Raw genomic sequence first — 22,951 nt, 5'->3', positions numbered from 1 at the left:
GAGAAATACGGACTGATACAGTGCACAAAGATTCCGAATGCCGAGTTAATATTTGGGTCAACCGAGTAAGCACCTTATATTTTGAATTTGTACATGTTGGGAGAAATACGGGATTTACTGGTGAAAGTCCAGGACGCTCTGGTCGGGTGCAGCCCAAGACTATAGTAGATATGCAAATGTCAAAATCGATAAAAAAAAATATATATCTATGATATTTGTTATCTTGAATATTGACAGCCATGTTTCTCTGCGCAGATGCATAGTCTAGCTATTTTCATTGCTATAAGTAAAGTTGCTGTGTTTTTCTTCTTCTCACACACACAGGCGTCTTTAGTTGTAAACGTGGCGAGTTACAGCGAGCACTCAGAGATGAACTACCGCTCTCTGCAGGAGCTGCACCGGGAGCTGGGAACGTCTCACTTCAACGTGCTGGCGTTCCCCTGCGGACAGTTCGGAGACACAGAGCCGGGGAGCAGCCCTCACATAGAGGCGTTCGCCAAGTCCACGTTTGGCATCACCTTCCCCTTCTTCAGCAAGATCAAAATAATGGGCTCCGAGGCCGACCCTGCCTTTAAATTCCTCACAGGTCAGTTCAGTTGTCATTCCTCATTCTTATCTATCTCACAAATCCTGAGTGTTAATTTAACTCTGAAAAGGTACTATTTGTATACCCTGTGAGTTACAAATAGATGATTAGAAACACTATGGATTTGTGTAGTCGTTTAACTAAAGATTTATCCATCACAGGTCTATTGCCGGATGTGAGACATAATAAGACCATCACACAGCTGGGCCTAATGGTTTGATTATTTGATTGATTGATTGATTGATTGATTGATTGATTGATTGATTGATTGATTGATTGATTGATTGGTTGATTGATTGATTGATTGATTGATTGATTGATTGATTGATTGAATACTTTATTAGACAGAAATGTAAACAGCACAAGGTACACAGTCAGACATTTGGGCTAAAAGGACAACGACACAAATTGTCCTGGGGACTTGCTTCCATTGTGGTCCTATGTATTCAATTCATCAACATAGCATAAAAATAACAATACAATATCATCAGCAAATATAAAACACTATACAAAGTAGAAAAGGGGGGGAGATGTTCATATTCATATTTCATAATTTCGTATTCAATATTGTCACAACAATTATTTGCAAATTGTTAAGTTACTAGTTAAGATTCATTTATTTATTCTGGCAGTGAATGAGTTAATAATTACAATTAATAATTGTTCTTAATTTAGGAGATTTATGTAAAAACTGTCACTCCAAATACCAGAGGTATAGCCTATAACTGCTGATTAGGCCTGCTACTACTAGGCCTACAGCTTTTCATTTGCATTTTGGTTAAATAGTTACCAAAATGCATATTGATCTGATGCATATTGCATATGCATATTCAATAGATGCAGTGGAGAACTGTCAAAGACTGTGCACAGGGGTCTTCTGCTGATTCAAATACAAGTTTGACGGGTCTCCACAGGTCTCCACCTGTCGTGGCGGACCCTGGGCAAAATAGAGTTTGATGATTGGTTAAAGGAGTAGTTCACCCAAAAAATTACTTGTTTTCTATTAATTACACACCCCATGAAGCATTGAATTAATGGAGATTTATTTTGTTTTTGTCGCATTCCTAAGCCAATAATTCGATGATGGCGGAAAGATGCTAATGTCTCCGTTCCATTTGAGTCTCCTACCGGAGAGACCGGCGGTCATCAAATTATTGGCTTAGGAATGTGACAACAACAAAAAAGTGTAATTGATAGAAAATAAGATTTTTTTTGGGTGAACTACTCTTTAAGTCTGAGAAAGAGGCTGTGTGGCTTGTCAGTCATTTTAACCGGAGCTACTTGATGTGTGGATTTTTCTATTTTTATGTCACTAGGTCCCATTCATTTTGGTTGCCTTTTTTATTTCATTGTTTATATAGTAGGCCTATGTTTTGTTTGAGTTATTGATCCCATGCAGGAAGTATGAATATGTGAATATTCGGGCCAAACCACACTACTATCACAGAGCACCAGCTGACTTTAACCACATGAACCCTATAGCGTCATAATAGTTGAAAATAGGCAAACATTTGGTGAAAATGGTAGGTCTACAAGTTTGTAGATCGACTATTTTGACCCCGGTCAATGAAGTATATAGGGTTTAAGAGGTTAAGTGGAGTGTAATTAATTATATAGGGTTTAAGAGGTTAAGTGGAGTGTAATTAATTATGCTCAGTGCCAAGCTGGGAGGTGTTGGTACCATTTTTAAACTTTGCTATGTCTCAGCCAACTAATGTCCTATGTTGCCATTGTTTTGCAGATTCGGTGCGGAAAATCCCAAAGTGGAACTTCTGGAAGTTTCTAGTTAATCCAGAGGGTAAAGTGGTTCGGTTCTGGCGAGCTGACGAGCAAATTGAGAGTGTGCGTCAAGAAGCCACGATGCTCGTCCGTGCAATCATTTTAAAGAGAAGAGTGGAGGAGCTTTGATGCATGTCCTCCATGGGCGATTTGGAAGGATTGGACACATCTCCATTTGCAGTATGGACACTAGAATTTGAACTGGGCTATTACACTCCCTGCCCAGTGGTTTGCGTGGTAAAGACTATCAGTTGGCTTATGACCAGGAAGAGAAAAAGAAGAGGTGTGTGTGTGTGTGTGTGTGTGTGTGTGTGTGTGTGTGTGTGTGTGTGTGTGTGTGCGTGTGCGTGTGCGTGTGCGTGTGCGTGTGTGTGTGTGTGTGTGTGTGTGCCCTTTGTATAAGATGGAAATAGAAAAGTAGAGTCTGCACACTGGATAATGCTCCCATAGTTGATTTATTATTTATTGTATTACCACCAAAGGTGACATTTTGAGAGTTTTAGCTCTACCTCAGAGCTGAGGAAGAGCTAAGACGCTCAAAACGTCACCTTAAAAGAATAAAGTACATATGGAAGCATGATTCAGTGTGCGGACTCTATTTTTCAATAAAAGATGGAGTAGCTTGCAGCGCCTTCTGTCTTGACGTTGCCAGGCCGGTCCGTCTTCGACTCCTCCATTTGGACAGAGGGGGAAAGCAGCAACTGTCTCGAGCAATTATCAAATAGACTTTTACTCTATTGGAGGCGCCCTGGTGCATACAACACATAAACACAAGGTGTGCGCAATACACGGAAAGATGCACACGCAACAAACTACAAGAATCAAAGATTGGTGTGACCGTACCCTTAGTTTGTAAACTTTTTTCTGTGTATAACGGACGAGATAAAGGAAAAATGACCAAGGGGATAAAGATGGTCGTAATGACCACTGTGAAGTATTGTTTAGTCCTTGAATTCCACATGTTTTGGATTGGAGGAAAAAAAGACACTGCCCAAACCTGTGTTTCTAAAACCACTGTTTACATTGAATTGCATGTCGTAATACCATGTATTTTGACACAGTAACCCTCATGAGGTGAATCACTATAGTATAGTTGATTTGATCTCAGAGTTTTGAACAACCACTCTGTAATAAAAGTATTTTGAAATATTACTATTATTATTATTATTGCTAATAATATTGTAGTATCAAGTTCACACATATATACTTAACATGAGTAACGTTTTCACAGATACTCTGTTCAAATGTGAATGAATCTTCAGAATATTAACACAATGTCAGATCAGATGCCTTGATATGGAAGTATGTAGCTAGCTGCTGAACTGATTAACAGCCAGCTAACACAGTACTGCCTCATCATGACAGGATACTATTACAGAGGATGGACAAAATGTCTATTGAAACAATAACAAAGTTTGAAATCAAATTGTTTTTTGAACTGAAAGAGTTTAAAGTGAACCGTTGAGGTGGACTTATCATGAACAGCTGGAGGGGCAGCAGCAGGTAAGCTGGTAAACACAAACCACCAGCTAACAAGACACTGCCTTCCAGCCACCCAAGAGGAAAGGCTGATATTAGGCCACGTCTGTTATGATCAAGCCGTACAATTTTCTACATTACAGGCATTTCAAATGAAGGAATCTATCGTTAAAACGAACCATTTCATGGTCGGCTGCTTCAAGATAACAGCCTTGTGTTGGGACATCACCGGCGTTACAGGTGCATCAGAAAGGAAGCCTCTTCTCACAGATTTTGAAGCTGGGTCTGAAACATACAGGTTGCATTGCACAATAAGTAGCATTGGAAACCAATGGTTCCCGCGCCATGTGGCCCACAGGTCAGGAGACCTCCTGTTTCTGTAGCGTGAGGCACTGAGCATCAAGGCCTGGAGGTTAAGTCCCTGCGTCATACGAGCGTCATGTCCAGGCAGGGTGAGCCCCTGCCTGGACCTGACGCTTGTATGACGCAGGGACTTAACCTCCAGCCCTTGATGCTCAGTGCCAAGCAGGGAGGCGTTGGTAACTTTGGTATGTTTCAGCCAGGAATTGAACCGTGACCTCCCAGTCTCAGGGGCAGACACAACCACAGGGCCATTGAATTGTGCTATAAGTGTAGGCTTTAAAGGAGTAGTTTACCCCAAAAATGACTTATTTTCTATCAATTGTACTCACCCCCTGAAGCCGTGAATTCATGGAGATTTTTTAGTTTTTGTTGCATTCCTAAGCCAATAATTTGATGACTGGCGGAGTCTCTGGTAGGAGACTCAAAAGTCTCCTATTGACTGATGGCCCGGTCATCACATTATTGGCTTAGGAATGCAACAAAAACTACAAAATCTCCATGAATTCAAGGCTTCATGGGGTGTGTAATTGATAGAAAATGTGTAATTTTTTGGTTGAACTACTTTAAGTGACAAATCGGAACCCATCTTCATATACTTTGTTGATGTTTTGTCCTCTAAAAAGTGCATGCGTGGGTGTGAGTCCTGGCCATGAGGATATGTCTTGCGAGTACAAGGGTGAAGACTTCAGATAGTTTAGGTAACTAGTTAGGCCGCAGAGCAGTGTGAGCTGGCAAGTGGTGACGTCAGCTAACATTACACTGCCTCCCAAACAGTCACAAGCTTGTTTAATTCATTGACACAATGCACCTATAGCTCACTTTCAAATGTGATATTGACATGTGGAGTAAATGACTGGCAGAGACAGTAATGGTGCTTGAAGCCAGCAGATGGCAGCAGTGAGGAGTGTAGCTGACAGCTGTCAATCAGATCACACAGCCAGCGGCGGTACACTGCCACACTGTCACCATCAACTTGGAATGTAACTATTTTAGCTCAATTGATCCTTTAAAGCAGTGGTTCCCAAACTTTTTCATGTCAAGGTAACCCCCCCACCCAAAAAAAATAAAATAAAAATGGTCAAGGGCCCCCATTTGAATTTTATTTATTTTTTCCAAATCTTACAGGATTTGGGTTGTTAAAATGTTTCAAAAATAGCAGATCTACAAGCTCGAAACATGAGCTTGTAGATCAATTTTCAAACAGCTTATGGGGTTAAAGTGGTTAAACTGATTTTGATGCTATATTAAGTAATTTTGCTGGGGACCCCCTGGAACGCCCACAAGGACCCCTGGGGGTCCCCGGACCCCAGAGCAACTGCTATAGTCCTATAATAGGCCACTTGACAGTTGCATTACATTAGTTATTTTCACACACTGTGACGCTTACCTTCTGAGCTGAAGATTTGAATGGGCTGCGTCCTCTCAGCATTATTCCTGGTCACCGAACTGGCTTTCCAATTCTCACTGAATACATACTGCTATTTCTTTATAGGCACCTAACCTAATCACCCTATAATCTACCCCAACGAATGAATCTCCAATATTTTCTTAAGTTTCATACTTTAGTAACAGTAAATCTTCCCCTGCACAAGAAATGCTGATGAAACGCTGAACCCATGCCGTGAGCACCTGGTCTGTCTCTGTTCTCTCTACTGGAGGAGCCCATGGTCCTAAATATAGTCCCTGGCGGGTTGATGGAGCGGGAAGCTTCTATACGGCGGTTCAGGGATTCCCTTCGCGTTGTGGGTTCCCCTAGAAACACATGACAACAAACTGACTGTCTGTCAGTGCTGGGAAAAGCCTACTCAATCAATATACTGCAACACTGTTACACTGTAACACTGTTCACACTGTAACACTGTTACAAGTAAAAGTCCGGAATTAAAAATTGACTTGAGTAAAAGAACAAAGGTATTGGCATCAAAATGTACCTGAAGTACCAAACGTAGAAAGTAGGCCTACTCATTATGCAGAATGTCCCATTTCAAGTTTTCAAATGTATAAAAATCTTTTGAAAATAGCAGATAGGCATTGTGAGCTTGTAGATTGGCTATTTTCAAATGGCCGAAATGTATATGGTTTGAAGTGGTTAATGTATGTTTTGTAATAATAATCAAAATCTATAATTACTAGTAACTAAAGTTTTCAAATAATTGTAGGGAGTAAAAAGTAGAATATTTGCCTCTGAGATAGTGGAGTAGAAGTAAAAGTTTTGGACATTGGAAAAACTCAAGTAAAGTACAAACACCTCAAAATTGTACAAAAAAAAGTACAGTACTTGAGTAAATGTACTTAGTTACTTTCCAGCACCGAAACAAACTGACTGTAAAAGTGACGACGCGGCAATGTGGCGGCAGCACCGTCTTATCAGTTTAGAACCAAGGGCACCGTCGTCACATCATGGCATTGTTGTCATGGAAAAGGATCCATTGTGTTTGGCTGCGTCATTCATTGATGGCTGAAGGAATGAACAACCATTACAGGCCTATTCTAGACTATCTAGTCTGATTCAATATAGAAAATCACCACGTCAATTGCCACGTCAATCGCCACGTCAAACATCACAAGATGAAGAGGTTAAATTGCATAGGATAGGGCGGCTACATTGTAGCCTACAGCATTAGAAAAACAAGGGTTGGAATTAGATGGCATTTGGTGCATGTTGTGTTTATATTTTATAGGCCTATAAATCTTATATCCTAAGGGAGAAAATAGTCGTCTAGCAGCTGTATAGGCCTACATTACTTCTACATTCTAATCTACTACATTGTCTAAAGTGTTGGACCCCAAAATGTGGGGTAAATATTAAATAAATAAAAATGACTCTTAATCTGACATCAGGCCTATTATTATTATTAGGCCTATTATTATTATCATTATTGGATCAGGCCTACAGCAGCTAGCTTTAATTGACACTGAAAGTGCCTTATTTCCCCTGTAATTGTCATCGATAACACCAAAAGATGAGTTTGTGGCTTATATGCACCATATAGCAGCCTACATATCCTTGGGTTGCTCAGCCATCTAATGAGCTGCATGGCGCTAAGAGAGCTGAAGGGCGCGAGAGGAGAGGAGAGCTGCTCTCCTCTCACCACCTGCCACTTCCATATGCGCTCCTCTCCTCCACACACACACACACACACACACGCACGCACACACGCACCCCCACCCACCCACACACACACACACCACACACACACACACACACACACACACACACACACACACACACACACACACACACACACACACACCCTGAGCCATGAGCCTCCACCACAGGTGCTCCAATGACAATGAATCAACAGCAGTGGTGGAAGAAGTACTCACATTTTTTTACTTGAGTAAAAGTATCAATACCACAGTGTAAAAATATCTGTTACAAGTAGAAGTCCCGTATAAAAAATTACTTGAGTACATACATACTCATTATGCAGAATGTCCCATTTCACAAGTTTTCAAATGTATAACATGTTAAAAAGTATAAAAAGCATAAAAAGATGTTGAAAATAGCAGATCTACAAGCTCACATATGTGAGCAGTTGTGACAAAATTTAGCAATTTGACAACATTTTCAAAATTGTGAGAGTTTTGAGGTATTTTTTACTTTAGTGGAGTATTTCCATTTTTCAATACTTACTTCTACTCCACCACATCTCTGACGAAAATATTATACTTTTACTCCACTACATTTATTTGAAAACTTCAGTTCCTAGTTACTTTTTAGATTTAGATTTGTAACTAAACATACATTAACCACTTTGAAAATAGCCGATCTACAAGCTCACAGCAGCATATGAGTAGCTACTTTTTCCACCACTGACATTGAGAAACCACACGTTTCACCTTTATCTTCAAAATGTCATTATAATAAAGACTTGTCAACAGGGCAGCAAAAGCTATCCAAATAAAAACGTTGTCTTTACCGCAACAATCAGACCACGTGGAAACTCGGTTTTATTTTAGTTACCTTAGAAACGTATTGTTTCAATGTTTTCCTTTCCTTCCCGCATTCTCCCCTGCGGTTTGGCGGTAGCTTAACCGGTCAAATGTGGCAGGAGCACACAAGATGCTTAAACAAAGCGTTACCCCACCATGCCTGCTCTTATTAGTCAATGCTGGTCAATGACAAACGGATTTGTTTGCCGCAAAAGTCGCGGCTGAAGGCGAGCCAAGGGGTTCTATTATGGGTCGTGTTTGCTTAATAGGTTGGCAACCAAATCTAAACGGTTACCTATGATGAAATACCGATAGTCTGGAATTAATTAGGATATCAAATATCTTTCTAAGCCAATAGGCCTATATACCTCTTACAGCTTAGAATATTTTAATATTCGTAGGCTATGTTTTGTATGTTTTTTTTCCTTCTTTTTTTCAATATGATCAATGAGATTCCTTGTATGTGCAAATAACATGATAATTATCTTTCTTGAATTGTGATCCCAAATGAATTAGAAATCCGTGCTGGAACAGAAAAAGCGTATAGGGCTGAAAACAGATGTTATGCTAAACATAGCTCACCACAGAATTACTCTTAAGAATGGAAAACAAAGGGGAATTATACTTAAATCTTTCTTAGCAAATGTTATCACACATCTATTGAAGATTATTAACATTAATACTATAATGTTTTTCAAGGTGTCACATGACTGCATGAACTTCTGATGTGGAGATCCCCCCTCCCTCTCTCTCTCTCTCTCTCTCTCTCTCTCTCTCTCACACACACACACACACACACACACACACACACACACACACACACACACACACACACACACACACACACACACACACACACACACACACACACACACACACACACACACACAGCATACTGTAGGTGCTGCATGGCTCTGCTCTGCCCTTGGAGCTGAATGTTTTTTTTATAATCTCTGAGAGCTTAGAAGTAAAACATCACATCAAACTCACCTTTTTAACCAGGTCCTTAGAATGGTCTGTGAATATCCCTCTCTCTCTCTCTCTCTCTCTCTCTCTCCCTCTCTCTCAACATAACTTGTTTTTACTGTGAAGCACTAGTCACTGGCATAAGAATATCATTGGACAGACATTCTTTGCACAAAGGCATTCCGTTTTCATATCATTCTATTCTATCTAACATGTGATTAAACACTGACACAAAAACATAATTCAATGTGTCGAAACTGATTATCATGACAATAAACCATTGGAAATGTTATTACCCCATGCACATTTTAGCATGTGTAGGGTACAAAAGTATAGTGGCAAGGAAGGAATTAATTGACATAATGACTAAATTGGTCGGAAAAGGGTCTAAAAACAATTGGCTATATGTATAAACATCAAGCTGCACTATAAGTCCTATTGGGTGAACACAGCAGAACAACATCTCAACAGCACTGAGGCAGTAGTACTTTGAAACAGTATTCAATTGTGTACAAACTCAATATTTGTGAAATTGAAAAAACAACTTTATTGTCACGTCACATGATTACAGGTGTAAAAGAGTGGGTGAAATTCTTTGCAAGCTGTGCAAGCTCAAAATTGCAGCTAGCGGAGGTATATGGGAATGGGGAATTCATCTGCATTCATATTCAATTGACTGAATTTCCCTGCAGGCTACCAATGAAGGTTTATAATCTAGCATCAACATCATCTCTACCTTAGGCAATACAATGTGCCTCATTTCTTGTATTTTGTTTCCATGAGTATAGTCCTGTGTGAATGCACTCATTTAGGCCTCCATCTCATTATCAGTGTGATCTTATCTCCATTACGGTTGTTAAATCCTCCTCAAACTAACAGAATCATGACAGCAGCTCGGTAAAATTATATTGGACTGGTGCGTTGCCGTAAGTAACCAAATGGACCCCTAAGGGTCCATTTGCACACTCTCAGAGTTAAATGAACACTCAGGATACAGTGTAGGCAAACAGACCAAGACTGGGGAGTTTGAACAGGTGTCTTGGCAGAGATTTGATGTTCACCTTTGGCTCAGTCTGCCTCACATGAACCCATTCTTTACAGCTAAAGCCCAAAGCAGTGAGGGAAGGAGGTTAGGTCATAGGGTCATATCAAGGGTCAGAGGGTCACACCCTCTCCAGACATATTCATCTCACCTGATTATTATTATTTTGTGAATTGCAAAGGTAAGACCTCATAGTCACAATGTAAGTTGCCTCAAATCTTTTTCCTTTACTGAATCTGAATAATTTTGTTTCCAAAATTGGGCTTTAAAATTGGGCTGTGAATTAAGTAAGATGAAAAGTAAGATGAACTCATTCCCTATGTAAGTTGCCTCAAACTTTCTCCATTTACTGGATCTGAATCAAACCAAATTGTTTTAAAGCTGCAATCTGGAATGTTTTGTTTTTGTTTTTATAAATAAAATATATATTTTTTTTATTTAAACAAATAAAACGTTTTTATGTTAATACCATATAACTATAGCACATCTGTTGGAGGTGGTTTCCCTACTCTTCCATTGAGAGATTTAGACAACAATTAGGAAATGGATCTAAAAGATAACAAAGATTCTGAATGAGATCCATCATGACTTCAAGTCCCCTCTCAGTCTGCAGCCACTCAGACGGTGACAAAATAATGTGAAAGCAGTACTTCAGAAGGTCATTGGGTTACATTTGTTTTGCTGTTCAAACAAGGGAAGTTATCAATGAAATGTGTTACTCTATATTGGAATAGATCTCACTTAAAACATCATCAATGCATCAAATCACTCTTAGTCATTCAGGCAACTTAATAGATGATCACTTTTTATTACATGAAAATGTTTTAAATAGAAAGACATGGGAACCATTGTGAGGTGTGAAAGTAAACATGACATTGCTGCATGCGCCATTGTTTGAGGGATCACTGGATTTGGGCCCTCAGGCCATGTAAACAGGAACACAATGTAAACAAAATCTTAGGCAGTATTATTTACTTTGCTGAGCAATCAGCTCTGGCTGATTAGCTTAGCATGCTACCTGAGGAAGACACTGCTCAATAATTTACAGACACCACTACACGGTATCAGCTAAGCATCAATAGTAGTTGCCCACCCACACTCTCCTGTGTACTCCAGTGCTTCCAAATGCAGGGGCCATTGGACCTATTCAAATAGCTGCCAGGGCTATTCTTGGCAGGTTGGAATGATAGCTTAAAATCGGCAGCTATATTTCATCTGGGCTGTTTCAGCTGTGGTTGGGCACCCAGCGGAATCTGTATCCTCCATGCTGAGTCCTTGAGGTAAAGGCATGTCCTTGAGGAAACACCTGGGTCCTTATGGTGCAGTGCTCTCTGATAGAAGTCCTGAAAGATGCATGTTCTCCTGCATCTGCTCCAACCACACTTGCACTGCTGCCTTTGGAGATACAAGTCTGTAGGCCTGAGAATGAGCCATACATGCGTATACTGTCGCACTCCTGCTGCGGTCTTGGACCCTTAGCGTTGCTGTGAAGGACAGCGTTGCAGCGTGTGCTGATGTCCCTAAGAATGTCCTCCACGAAGGAGCCAGAGGTCATTGACTCACATTCCTCATCCAATCGCTGCCTCTTACAAGGGCTTGTTGAATTGCAGGTGGTATCACTTGACGGTAACACTGGTTCTGTTAGACTTGGCTCTCTGACAGTCATCAGCTTCTAAGAGGGAATTGCAGAAATAAAGCTTAGGAATACATTTATGGCATAGGTGTATGGAGCTTAGTTTTTGGGTCGGTCAGATGAAGAGACAAAAGGAAATCGAATGATTTCCCTTGGTCACGATGTGTCCAACAGATCATGGCAACAGTGAGCTGAATGCAGAAGGAAACTATCTGAGTTGTGAGCTTGTAGATCGGATCATTTCCTTGCCCGCATCAACTATAACTAAGGCTTTTAATACACGTCATACTGTACTTACATCAAGTACTGAAGCCAGGTCCTTGGCCCGGCTGGCCAGTTCCCTGAGGTGAAAATTCCTCTCCTGCAGTGAGTTGATCTCTTGCTGCCTTCTGCACACAGCCTCATGAAGCTGCAGAAACACAGAAGCACATCTGTCTCATCATGCTGACACAGCACTCAGTGAAATAGGGCTTCCTAATCCTATAGCCTTGATTTTCCAGTAAAAAAAACTAAAACAAAGAAAACATACTCAAATAAAAGTTGCCTCATCAAGACCATAGGGTAAATGTATTATTTTTCGGGTCTGGTCATTAGTCACAATTATATACCTGGTTGTTGGTTTCCAAGGTATCTCCCAGCATCCTTCCTTGATGCTGAGCTATGTCCTCCCACAGAGTGCTGTCTTGGACATGGGGTTGATCTGCCGCTGGATGACTGTTGAGACTGTGTTCTGAAGAGATGTCAGGGTGAGGGGTGAGGGGAGGTATCATGCAGCCCTGAAATGGTACTAGTCCAGCAGGAGACAGACTGCTCTCTAATGTGGCAGGAGAATCTGGAAAGGAATGATCATGCAGTTTAGCTTCCCAGGCACATCTAGCCCAAAGAGTGACAGTGATAACAATAATAACAATAATAATAATAATAATAATAATAATAATAATAATAATAATAATAATAATAATAATACTATAGGTGCCTTTATCACCTGCAATGAAGTCCAATGCATATTCTCCAAAGTCTTGGTCATCTCCATCAGATTCATTTACCTGTGGATAAAAAAAAGAAACAAAAAAAATTAGATTAATTAAGATGATAATAATAATATGGTGCAGGAGAAGCATATTTTCAGGAGAAGCATATGGTCAGTTCTACCTGTAAATCCCAACAGAACCAAGCACAGTGAGGTGGGTCCATTGAGAACATTGTGGTCATTTTAGCAGGCTCGGTGTGCGGTCGCGTAAAGGCGCACGGGTGCAGATGTGCTTTAGTTGCGTCTAAGAGGCAGTGTGTGGACATGACTTCAGTTGTGAGGTCGAACCAATTATGGAAAAGCTTTATAGGCTAGGTAGCCCAGCCCACGTGGTGAGAGCAAACTGCATTGCCATTCGTGCAGAATTCCAACACACACGCGGCACGCCACACACCCTGTAAAACATTAACTGTGTAGGAGTGATGTAGCGCTCTCACTCCACGTCGAAGAAAAGAACAATGACTTACTTTCTCTCTCAAACTAGAGAAATGTAGCATGGTATCACTGAGACAGTGGTTCTCAACCTGTGGGACCCCCAGGGGGGTGAGAACTAGGCCTACTGATATAAGTGATATGTCAAAATGATTAAAAATTGTTCCATGGAACGGATTTGTCTCACCTGCGAGTCAAGGGAGTCACTCTCCCGTCTCATCACGGATGCGCAGTCGTCCAGATCATCCCACGCAATTGTTGCAAAGGCTGTAATATAAGGAAAACATGCTGTGTACCAGTGATGTAAATTAACTAAGTAGGCCTACATCTACTTAAGTAAATGTTTTAGGTATGTTTTACTTTACTGGAGTGCTTCCAATTTTCTATAATTTTACTTCTACTCGGACTCCACTACATCTCACTGACAAATATTGTAGCCTACTTTTACTTCACTACAATTATTTGAAAACTTTAGTTTCTAGTTACTTTGATTTTGATTATTATTACAAAACATATACATTAACCACTTCAGCTCTATATATATAGCCTACTTTGGCTATTTGAAAATAGCAGATCTACAAGCTCACAATGTCTCACTTTGTGATGCATTGTGAGCTTGTAGATCTGCTATTTTCAAAGGATTTTATACATTTGAAAACTTCTTCCATCACTGTGCATACCTTGTTCAACGATGCAGGGCATCTTGTCGACGTACTCCGTGATTGGACTGCTGCTCCTTGGCATCATCACTTTGCCCTGCATGCACAACATTTATCATTTTTTATCAGAAACGTAAACTAGGCCTACTGAACGTAGCCTATAATAACTGAATGTAAAATGCTAAATTTCCTTTTTGTTTGCAGCATCTCTCAGTCTCATGCCCTGTTGGCCCATTTTGTTGGGACAGATCGCACCAAATACTCTTCTATCCCTCTGCATCTTTAAGGTCTGGATGATGACGAAATGTGAAATGCAATGAAGGAAAGGAAGTCATAGTTGTGCTTTTAAGGTTGATATAGAAAATATTCTCCCGGTTTATGTCACTCCGTGCCGCGGTCCCGTGCTTTCGGCCCAATCAAAAGCATGTTGTGCGTGTTTCTGGTCTCCAGGGAATGCCAGCGTCCTCGGAGATTAAATTGGTGCAGCCTAACGGTTTTCTGGTCCGAAGTGGATCAAGTGGTACCGCGCATAACGGCGCCATAAGCAGGTGCTTTGCGCCAAAACTGAATTCACCAAGGGACCAGAGACTGAGAGCCCCCGTGCCGAGTGTGTGTCAATCTGAGCACTCATGTATTTTTGATCAGTGGTGGAAAGTAACTAAATACATGTAGCGTACTCAAGTAGGCTACTGTAGCCTACATAAGTATACAATTTTCTATACTTTTACTTCTACTCCACTACATCTCAGAGGAAAATATTGTACTTTTACTACAACTATATGAAAACTTATAGTTACTAGTTACTTTGTAGATTTTCATTGGTATAACCAAACATACATTACCCATTTCAGACATTTCGGCCATTTGAAAATAGCTCACAGATCTGCTGTTTTCAAAAGATTTCTATACATTTTATATTGAAAACTTGTGAAACGGGACATTCTGCATAATGAGTAGGCCTACTATACTTTTGGTACTTTAAGTACGTTTTTATACCAATTAGCCTACTTTTACTCAAGTAAAATATTGACAGAGTATTTCTACATTGCAGTATTGATACTTTAACTTTAGTAGCCACACAATAGGCTACTTTTTCCACCACTGGTCACGCAATATTTTCTATTTATCAAATGTGATTGATTCCACTATATAATGCCCAACGCACCGTGCGTAAAATGTCTAAAAGGTCAAGGCTCAATCGTGTCCCCATTTAAAAGGAAATGGAATAGGAAAAGGGCAATTAAAAGGAGACAGCACTGCAAACACTCATGACAAATGTCTCTATTTGTAAACAAACATGAGTGTGTGTGCGTGTGTGTGCTTGGCCCTTAACGCTGAATGCACCTGTGTGGTCTGCAGCGTGTCAGCGGGTCAAACTGCCACGCGCGATGGATTATCAGCACGCATAGGGGCGTGAAAACAAGTGTTCACCAGTGGTGGGGAAAAGTACTCAAATTTTTTACTTAAGTAAAAGTATCACTACTGAAATGTATAGAAATACTCTGTTACAAGTAAAAGTCCAGAATTAAACATTTCTCATTATGCCGTTTTCAAATGTATAAAATGTATTAAAATCTTTTGAAAATAGGATATAGATGCACACAGGCATTGTGAGCTTGTAGAGCGGCTATTTTCAAATGGCCAAAATGTATATAGGGGGTAATGTATGTTTTGTAATAATAATCTAAATCTACAAAGTAACTAGTAGCCTAACTAACTCCACTACAAAATAATTGTAGAAAGTATAATATTTGCCTTGGAGATGTAGTGGAGTAGAAGTTCAAAAGTAAAGTCAAAATACCCCAAAAATGTACTCACTTTACACCACTGTTCACTTTAGTTTAGACCTGCCTTTATTATTTCAGTTCAAAATGATGTTCCTTATGACATTATATAAGCTCCATTAATATGAACTGCAGTCTGGTGGTTTTGGTCTAATTTGTTGTCTTTATTGCAGCAGCAGGTTTATAGGTTTCTCACTATAAAGCTGTTTAAGGGAAACAAAAAGGCTCTACTGCAACAGTGAAATAATTAATACAATTATTGCTGAAGAAAGCTCTAGGGTAATCTGTAGCACACAAACCAATATATCGGCAAAAATAGATTTCAGTTAGCCTACTTTCAATGAAAAAACAGAAACATTTTCATGGGATCTAATAGTAATGTTTAATTGAAGCCTATCATAAATCTGTTTATCTGCCATCATATGGGCAGGTTTAAAGAATGACTCATTCAAAGAGGCGCATCAGATCATTCATGTTCTTTTACTTTTTTATTCATTGCATATTTTTCATGACCTTTATATTGTAAACATGTTACAACAGTAACTGTATACCATCCATCAGAAATGTCTGAGAAGTCTCAAGCCAGTGCATTCAGTGGAGCATTTGATCATTTAGAACAAAGCTTTTACACACAGATCACATGAGATACAAGATACGCTAATAATAAATACAGTACATGCAAAGACATCTCTTTGTGAAACACAACAACGCTAAAACACAATTCTGCATTTGAAATCAACTTTGACTGCATATGAGGTAAATAATTGTACTTCTAGACTATTGAATCAGACAATATCAAATTGCTCTCCAGAGGGACACATTCTTCACATAGCTCAGCTATGGTGGATAGTAGATATACTTCCACCACCTCTGAAAAATAACCAAATAACAAACATCAGAGCTGGACATTTACATTTAAATACTTGAACTGGGGTTCCCATTTCACTTGCTATTAGTAATCACGTCATTTCTATGACTTGCAACATCTCCTGGTTAAGAGACACGAGCAGCTTCAAGTTCTCCCTGCACTCCTGAGCCAGACTGTGGCTATGGCTATCCTGGACCACAGCCTGGGAGTGATGCTCTACTGACACAGAACCAATCTGCAGTCTGTGCCTATCAACCGCTTGGGGCGAAGCACTGTCCGTCAATGACCGCTTATTACTGGAGAGTTCAATACAAAAATAGCCTTTCTCATCTTCTTGAGAGTGCATGACTCTTTCTGAACGTTCAGTCGTTTCTGGTGGTTGACTCAGTAGCTCATCAGCAATGCTCAGTGCACAGCCAGCAGTGAGGGAGGGAGGGTACTTATTGAAGGCGTAGTCTGCTAGAGTCAACTCGCATATGCTTCGTGCGAGGCTGCTGCGTTGCCATGGTTCCTTTGCATCCTGGTGCTCCGCCCACACTGACCCATCGATGCCCCTGGTGGTGATGTGGGCAGCCATGCTGCAGTGGGTGTAGTAGTCCAGGAAGAAGGCATGGGTGGGGGCAGCTAGCCGGTAGCTGAGGCGGAGGAGGACGAGGCACTCGAGGTTACAGAGCTGTTCCTTAGTGAAAGCGTTGCAGCACATTGACAGCAGCTGGCTGATGCCTGGTGAAAACACCTCCACCTGCCAAAGAGAGAAGTATTTCTTTAATATTCAAAGGCAGACAACTCTCTTGTCTTTTACTCACTCACTCACTCACTCACTCACTCACTCACTCACTGACACACACACACACGCACACGCACACGCACACGCACACACACACACACACACACACACACACACACACACACACACACACACACACACACACACACCTGTTTACTAGCGAGAAGAAGTGCAGTAACACCCAGTAGCTGGAAGCAGTCGGAGGCGACAGGTGTAGATGCCAGGAACCTGTCCATGATGTTTACAGCGAGACAGCAACACTCAAAGGACATGTGGAAATGTTTGTGGACAGGGATGAGCCAGCTGACCAACTTGCAGCGTGCCTCTGGTGTCACCTGCATGAGAAAACTGCAAAAATTATTCAGAGATAACTTATAACTCCCCCCCAACATCTGGCACTATGTGTTGTTTTTTGTATGTTGTTGTAGCCTAAACAGAATAAGGTTTAGCATATGAATTCTTCCTGTAAAGTTTATGATAGGCAATATGATTTCCATTCCCTAGTGGATTTCCTCAGTAGTGTAAAGTAACTAAGTACGTTTACTCAAGTACAATTTTGAGGTATTTTTACTTTACTGGAGTATTTCCAGTTTTCAGTAGGCTACTTTTACTTCTACTCCACTACATCTCAGAGGCAAATATTGCACTTGTACTACAATTAGCCTATTTGAAAACTTGAGTTTGTAGATTTGGATTATTATTACAAAACATGCATTAACCACTTCATTTGAAAATAGCCGATCTACAAGCTCACAATGCCTCGCATGGCGACATATTGTGAGCTTGTCGACCTGCTATTTTCAAAAGATTTATAAACATTTTACACATTTGAAAACTTGTGAAATGGGACATTCTGCATAATGAGTTCTTTCTACTTTTGGTAGCCTACTTTAGGCCTGCATTTTGATGCCAATACTTTCGTACTTTTGTAATTTTACTCAAGTACATTTTTAATTCCAGATTTTTACTTAAACAGATTATTTCCACATTGCAGTATTGATAGTTTTACTTAATTAAAGAATGAGAGTACTTCTTACACCACTGCCTGTGTGGATCTCCTTACCTGTGGCTGGCGTGCTAAGCACTTAGAAGGATGAAACTGCGTCTCTTTTCCCTTCTGTATCTGGTACCCTATGTCCGCGTAGTGGTGATGCCAGGTGTTTGATAGCTCTCTCATACAAGTCAGTGGTGGTGTGTGATGATGTGGACGAAGTGGAGACACGGCACACCGACCTGGGGACGGAGGAGTTGAGGACAGATCCTCCTCGAAACCAGAATCGCTCAGCCTGGACACAAATGTACTCACATGTTTTACTTAAGTAAAAGTATCAATACTGCAATGTAGAAGTACTCTCAACTAAGTCCGTATTAAAAAATATCTTGAGTAAAAGTACAAAAGTATTCGCATGAAAACATACTTAAGTAGCCTACTTAAAGTAAAAGTAGACTCATTTTGCAGAATGTCCCATTTCACAAATTTCCAAAAAATAACCGATCTACAAGCTCACAACGCCTGGCTTTGCAACGCCTTGTGAGTTTGTAGATCGGCTATTTTCAAATAGCCTATCATGCATGGGCTGAAGTAGGCTAGTTAATGCATGTTAATAATAATCAAAATCTACAAAGCAACTAGTAAGTAAAGTTTTCAAATAATTGTAGTGGAGTAAAAAGTACAATATTTGCCTCTGAGATGTAGCTACTGGAGCAGAAGTAAAAGTACTGAAACGTAGCTACTTTACTTTACACCACTGAGCCTGGACATTATTTTCGGTTTTCTGTACCTCGCTGTAGTGTGCAGTTGTTGTGGAACCGCAGACGTGATGAGCGCCTCCATCGCTACGTCTCCTTCTTCCATGGGAGATGAATGATGCAGAATCATGTCCCGTTTCAAAGTTCAAGTTTTTTTTTAAAATAGCAGATCTACAAGCTCACAACAACGCTGTTCATTCACTTTGTCAGATTCAGATCCATCCTGGCTTGACCTATGGTTGTGTTGGCTGCCAGGTCTAGCAGTCACTCACTTGTCATTGAATGATGTGGGAGATCCGTGTTGTGTGAGTCACGGTCTGTTTTCCCGGGGACTTCCCCGCTCTTAAAGCCTCCCACAGCGTCCCTAAGTACCCAAGGTGTAAGATGCCTAGTATTGACTGCCATGGGTAACTAATGACTATAAACAAGTGATTCTTTGTTCTGTGACTTTGCAACAACAAATCATAGGAGTAATCAGTCATTTATAACAATGGTTCTCAAACTTTTTCATGTCAAGGACCCTCAAATTGACACTTATTAGCCCATATGAGAAGATTTTTACGGCCCTAGCAGTGATTCTCAACCATTTTAATTTCAAGGACCCCCAGTTTGACATGCATTAGGCTAATGCGGACCCCCATAGCATTTCTATCTCACTCTGGGACCTCAATTTATATTGTAAAATCAATGTTAATTTACAAATATACACTCAGAGTTACAGACCCATAAGGGTCCATTTGGTTCCTAACTATCCATCATTTAGCTGGGGACCCCCTGGAACTCCCTCAAGGACCCCTGGCTGACTTTGAGAACCAATGATTTATAACCCACAAGACTTGGTGGATAATGTGCATGTGTGCAGAATTAAATACATTAAAAGATGGATATTCTGTCATGATTAATCCATTTACCTATTTAAAATATGGTAAATATTACAATATGCATGTATAGTATACGTTCTTGTATTCCTATGCATTATATTATAGCGTTACAACATAAATTACATAAAACAAAAAGTTCAGAAATTTGTGTTTGGTATATATTTCATGTCTCTGTTGTAACAATGCTTCTTGGAAATAACTTTTATATTAGGAAAGCCTGTTTATTTCCCTTTTAGATGGTGCCCAGGAACATGCATTTGTGGGATAATCATGCATGCATGTGGGTTATATTTTTTTGTGTTGTTTGGTGGATTGGATGATTGAGGTCTATCAGTAACAAGGAAGAACACATGCAGGTGCAGGGTTTATCAGAGTTTACCTCCAGAGTTTGGGAGTAGAAAGATTGGAATGGTCTGGCTGCCATATTGTCAGTGCAGACAGCCCTGACCTTAAAGGTTCGATGACATTCATTTTCACTTTTTATATTTTTTATGTTTTTTTTTGTGTTTTATGACCTCAATTACACCCAAAAAATCTGAACTTTGAACATTCAGTGGATTTTCTGTGGTCTGGGGTTTTCTGAATAATTAGGCTGAAAAGTAATCTGAGCTTGGCCCTTCGACAGTGAGGTCACAGTCGATTAATCCCGCCCACTCTCCTCCTCGCCCCTCCCCTCCCCTATCCTTTCCTTTGGGGGGGGCGGAGCAGAGGCGATGATTGACAGGCAAAATCCCTCACCAGCGACACCCGCAGGCAAAGATTTCTTTTTTCATTGCAGTTGAAAAGGCTTTAGAAATGTGAGACAAAAACACCTACAGTGAATCACTGGAGTGGAATTTTCAGTTAAAACTTTTTGTACACGTTTGAAGGACCAGGACAAAGACTCTGAATGTGGTGTAAACATGAATGTCATGATACCTTTAACCAAATTGAACACTTGTGGGATCAGCTTTGCTTTGCTGTTTGTGCTAGCTAGCTAGAGGGACCAAATCCTGTTTGAGGAGTGGAATGCCATCCCATCCCATCCCACTCCCCAACCATGCAACCGCACTCCCACAGCTGTGTCAGACCAGTATGAGGAGGCAGTGCCAGGCTGTTGTGTATATGGTTCTTCCTCAAGCTACTGAGACTGTTTGTTAAATGAATCGTAGTAAAATTGCCAATATGTCTGGTTTCTTCCTTGTTGCTGATAGACTTCAATCATCAAATCCACCAAATAGCTCCAAACAAGAGTCAATAGCAACAGCAGCTGTTTGGCACTGGAAGAGAAGATTTGACAATTTATATATATAGTCATTAAAAAATGTACTTGAGTAAAAGTGAAGTATTGGCATCTAAATATACTACAGCTCTTTCATACGTTTTCTAAATCAGCTATTTTTTTTATAGCTAAGTATAAAACAGGGATTAATTGGTTAATGCATGTTTTGTAATACTTACTTACTACTGCCCTCTATGCTGGCTGGCATGTAGGGCAGCAACAAAGGATTTCCACTCCTGTCTATTCTGGGTCTGTCTTTGTATGTTTTGTAATGGCCTAAAAATAGGCAAAGTAACTTCTAACTAAAGTTTTCATATAAGTGTAGTGGAGTAAAAAGTACAATGTACCTCTGCGATGTAGCCTAGTGGAGTAGAAGTATTGAAAAATACTCAAGTAAATTAAAAGTAGCCTACCTCAAAATGATACTATTACTTGAGTAAATGTATAGTTTCTATCATATTCATATTTTTGTAATGAGCGGGAGACATGAATATAAGGGCTTAGGCCTATTACTGCTCAAACAGTTTAGGGGGAATTGGGGACAGGAAGGGGTATTGGGGACAGACAGATCGAGAGACAGATCTGGAGCCAACAAGCAGGGGAATCGGGGACAGACAGACAGATAGCTGCGTCAAGTCATATAGAATAAGCTGAAAAACTACAGTTCCATTGGGAATGGGTTGATGCTGCTTTCAAAGTAAAAGCTAACTTTTATCTGTTTTGTTTTTTCTAAACGTATAGGCTATAACAATCAATGCTTGGAGTAGGCCTATAAAACAAATGTACTTTTGTATGAAGATACTCAAAGGATCAGCAGGTTTGAGTGGATACCTTCAAAATAATCAGAATAAAGTACAGGTTAGGCTTATAGGGTCTCTTGCAATATATCAAATATGTTAAACTCCATAAACTTATAAACTTATATACTTGAACATCAAAGCCAACGTATTGTCATGGACAAAGTTCTGGAGCTGATACATTTTTTTAGAAAATAACCCAAACAAAAAGGAGGACTTTCCACTCAAAAAATATTATCAACAATGTCAATAAATATCAAATATAAATACGTAAATGTGTCACCTGTAGTTGCTGTGGGGGAATTTTCTACAGTATGTTTGTAAATGTAGAATTTGACCTCTGCATTTATCTACCCTATTCCTAACTAATAGGAGCAGTGGCTGTAGGCCTACACCACCTAACCTACAGCGGATGCCGTACTAATAGCAGCCACCGCTCCTATAGTTAGGATTTATTATATTACCTTTTTCCCCCACTAGATCCAAAACGTTGTCCTTTGTACAATTGTGTCAGACCTGTCTGACACAATATAAGACCAACACAATTCATAAAGTAACCTGTTAAAAAGCCAGCTTATGTCTGACATTCTTGAATATGTGTATTTCTCCTTTTTTCTTTTATCAGCTTCAGAACCTGCTGACCAATGTCAGTCACGAGTTGACCATTAGCCCAGTGGTTCTCAACCTTTTCAGGCCGAGACCCCCCAAAAGAATCATATTTGAATCCAGGACCTCCCCTCTAAAAATCATATTCGAACTGCGGACCCCCCACCCGGACAAGCACTTGGAATCGTATGTATAGGATAGGATAGGATAGTATAGGAGTTGAGGCATTACATTTAGTTTGACTCGGTTCTACAGATAAGTAATGGTCTGTTTTCATTTCATTTTTTAAAGGTATTAATAAGGTCTCAAAAGT

The 22,951-nt window shown here is 40.1% G+C and overlaps 3 protein-coding genes across 3 annotated transcripts in view; 1 reads left to right on the top strand and 2 right to left on the bottom strand.

Moving 5' to 3' along the window:
* The window catches only part of gpx8 (glutathione peroxidase 8 (putative)), a 4,177-nt gene extending 698 nt beyond the window's left edge, over window positions 1–3,479 (top strand). The window contains exons 2-3 of the mRNA XM_080432946.1: window positions 325–586; window positions 2,328–3,479. Coding sequence (XP_080289072.1) covers window positions 325–586; window positions 2,328–2,494 — 429 coding nt within the window. The 3' untranslated portion in view covers window positions 2,495–3,479. The remainder of the gene's footprint in view (window positions 1–324; window positions 587–2,327) is intronic.
* Window positions 3,480–11,376: 7,897 nt separating this feature from the next.
* On the bottom strand, window positions 11,377–13,990 carry mcidas (multiciliate differentiation and DNA synthesis associated cell cycle protein; the record flags this gene model as incomplete). Its single annotated transcript, XM_080433521.1, has 6 exons — window positions 11,377–11,823; window positions 12,083–12,193; window positions 12,393–12,616; window positions 12,770–12,830; window positions 13,434–13,513; window positions 13,927–13,990. 6 exons carry the CDS (start codon window positions 13,988–13,990, stop codon window positions 11,377–11,379), a joined length of 987 nt encoding a protein of 328 aa, XP_080289647.1.
* A 2,658-nt stretch (window positions 13,991–16,648) lies between these two features.
* Window positions 16,649–19,223, bottom strand: ccno (cyclin O; the record flags this gene model as incomplete). Its single annotated transcript, XM_080433520.1, has 4 exons — window positions 16,649–17,299; window positions 17,494–17,679; window positions 18,408–18,630; window positions 19,126–19,223. 4 exons carry the CDS (start codon window positions 19,221–19,223, stop codon window positions 16,649–16,651), a joined length of 1,158 nt encoding a protein of 385 aa, XP_080289646.1.
* Window positions 19,224–22,951: the final 3,728 nt, after the last annotated feature.

This window comes from Gymnoscopelus braueri (assembly GCF_963280865.1).
Source record: "Gymnoscopelus braueri genome assembly, chromosome: 7".
Lineage (NCBI taxonomy): Eukaryota > Metazoa > Chordata > Actinopteri > Myctophiformes > Myctophidae > Gymnoscopelus > Gymnoscopelus braueri.
This window is presented reverse-complemented; position numbering and strand designations above follow the sequence as displayed.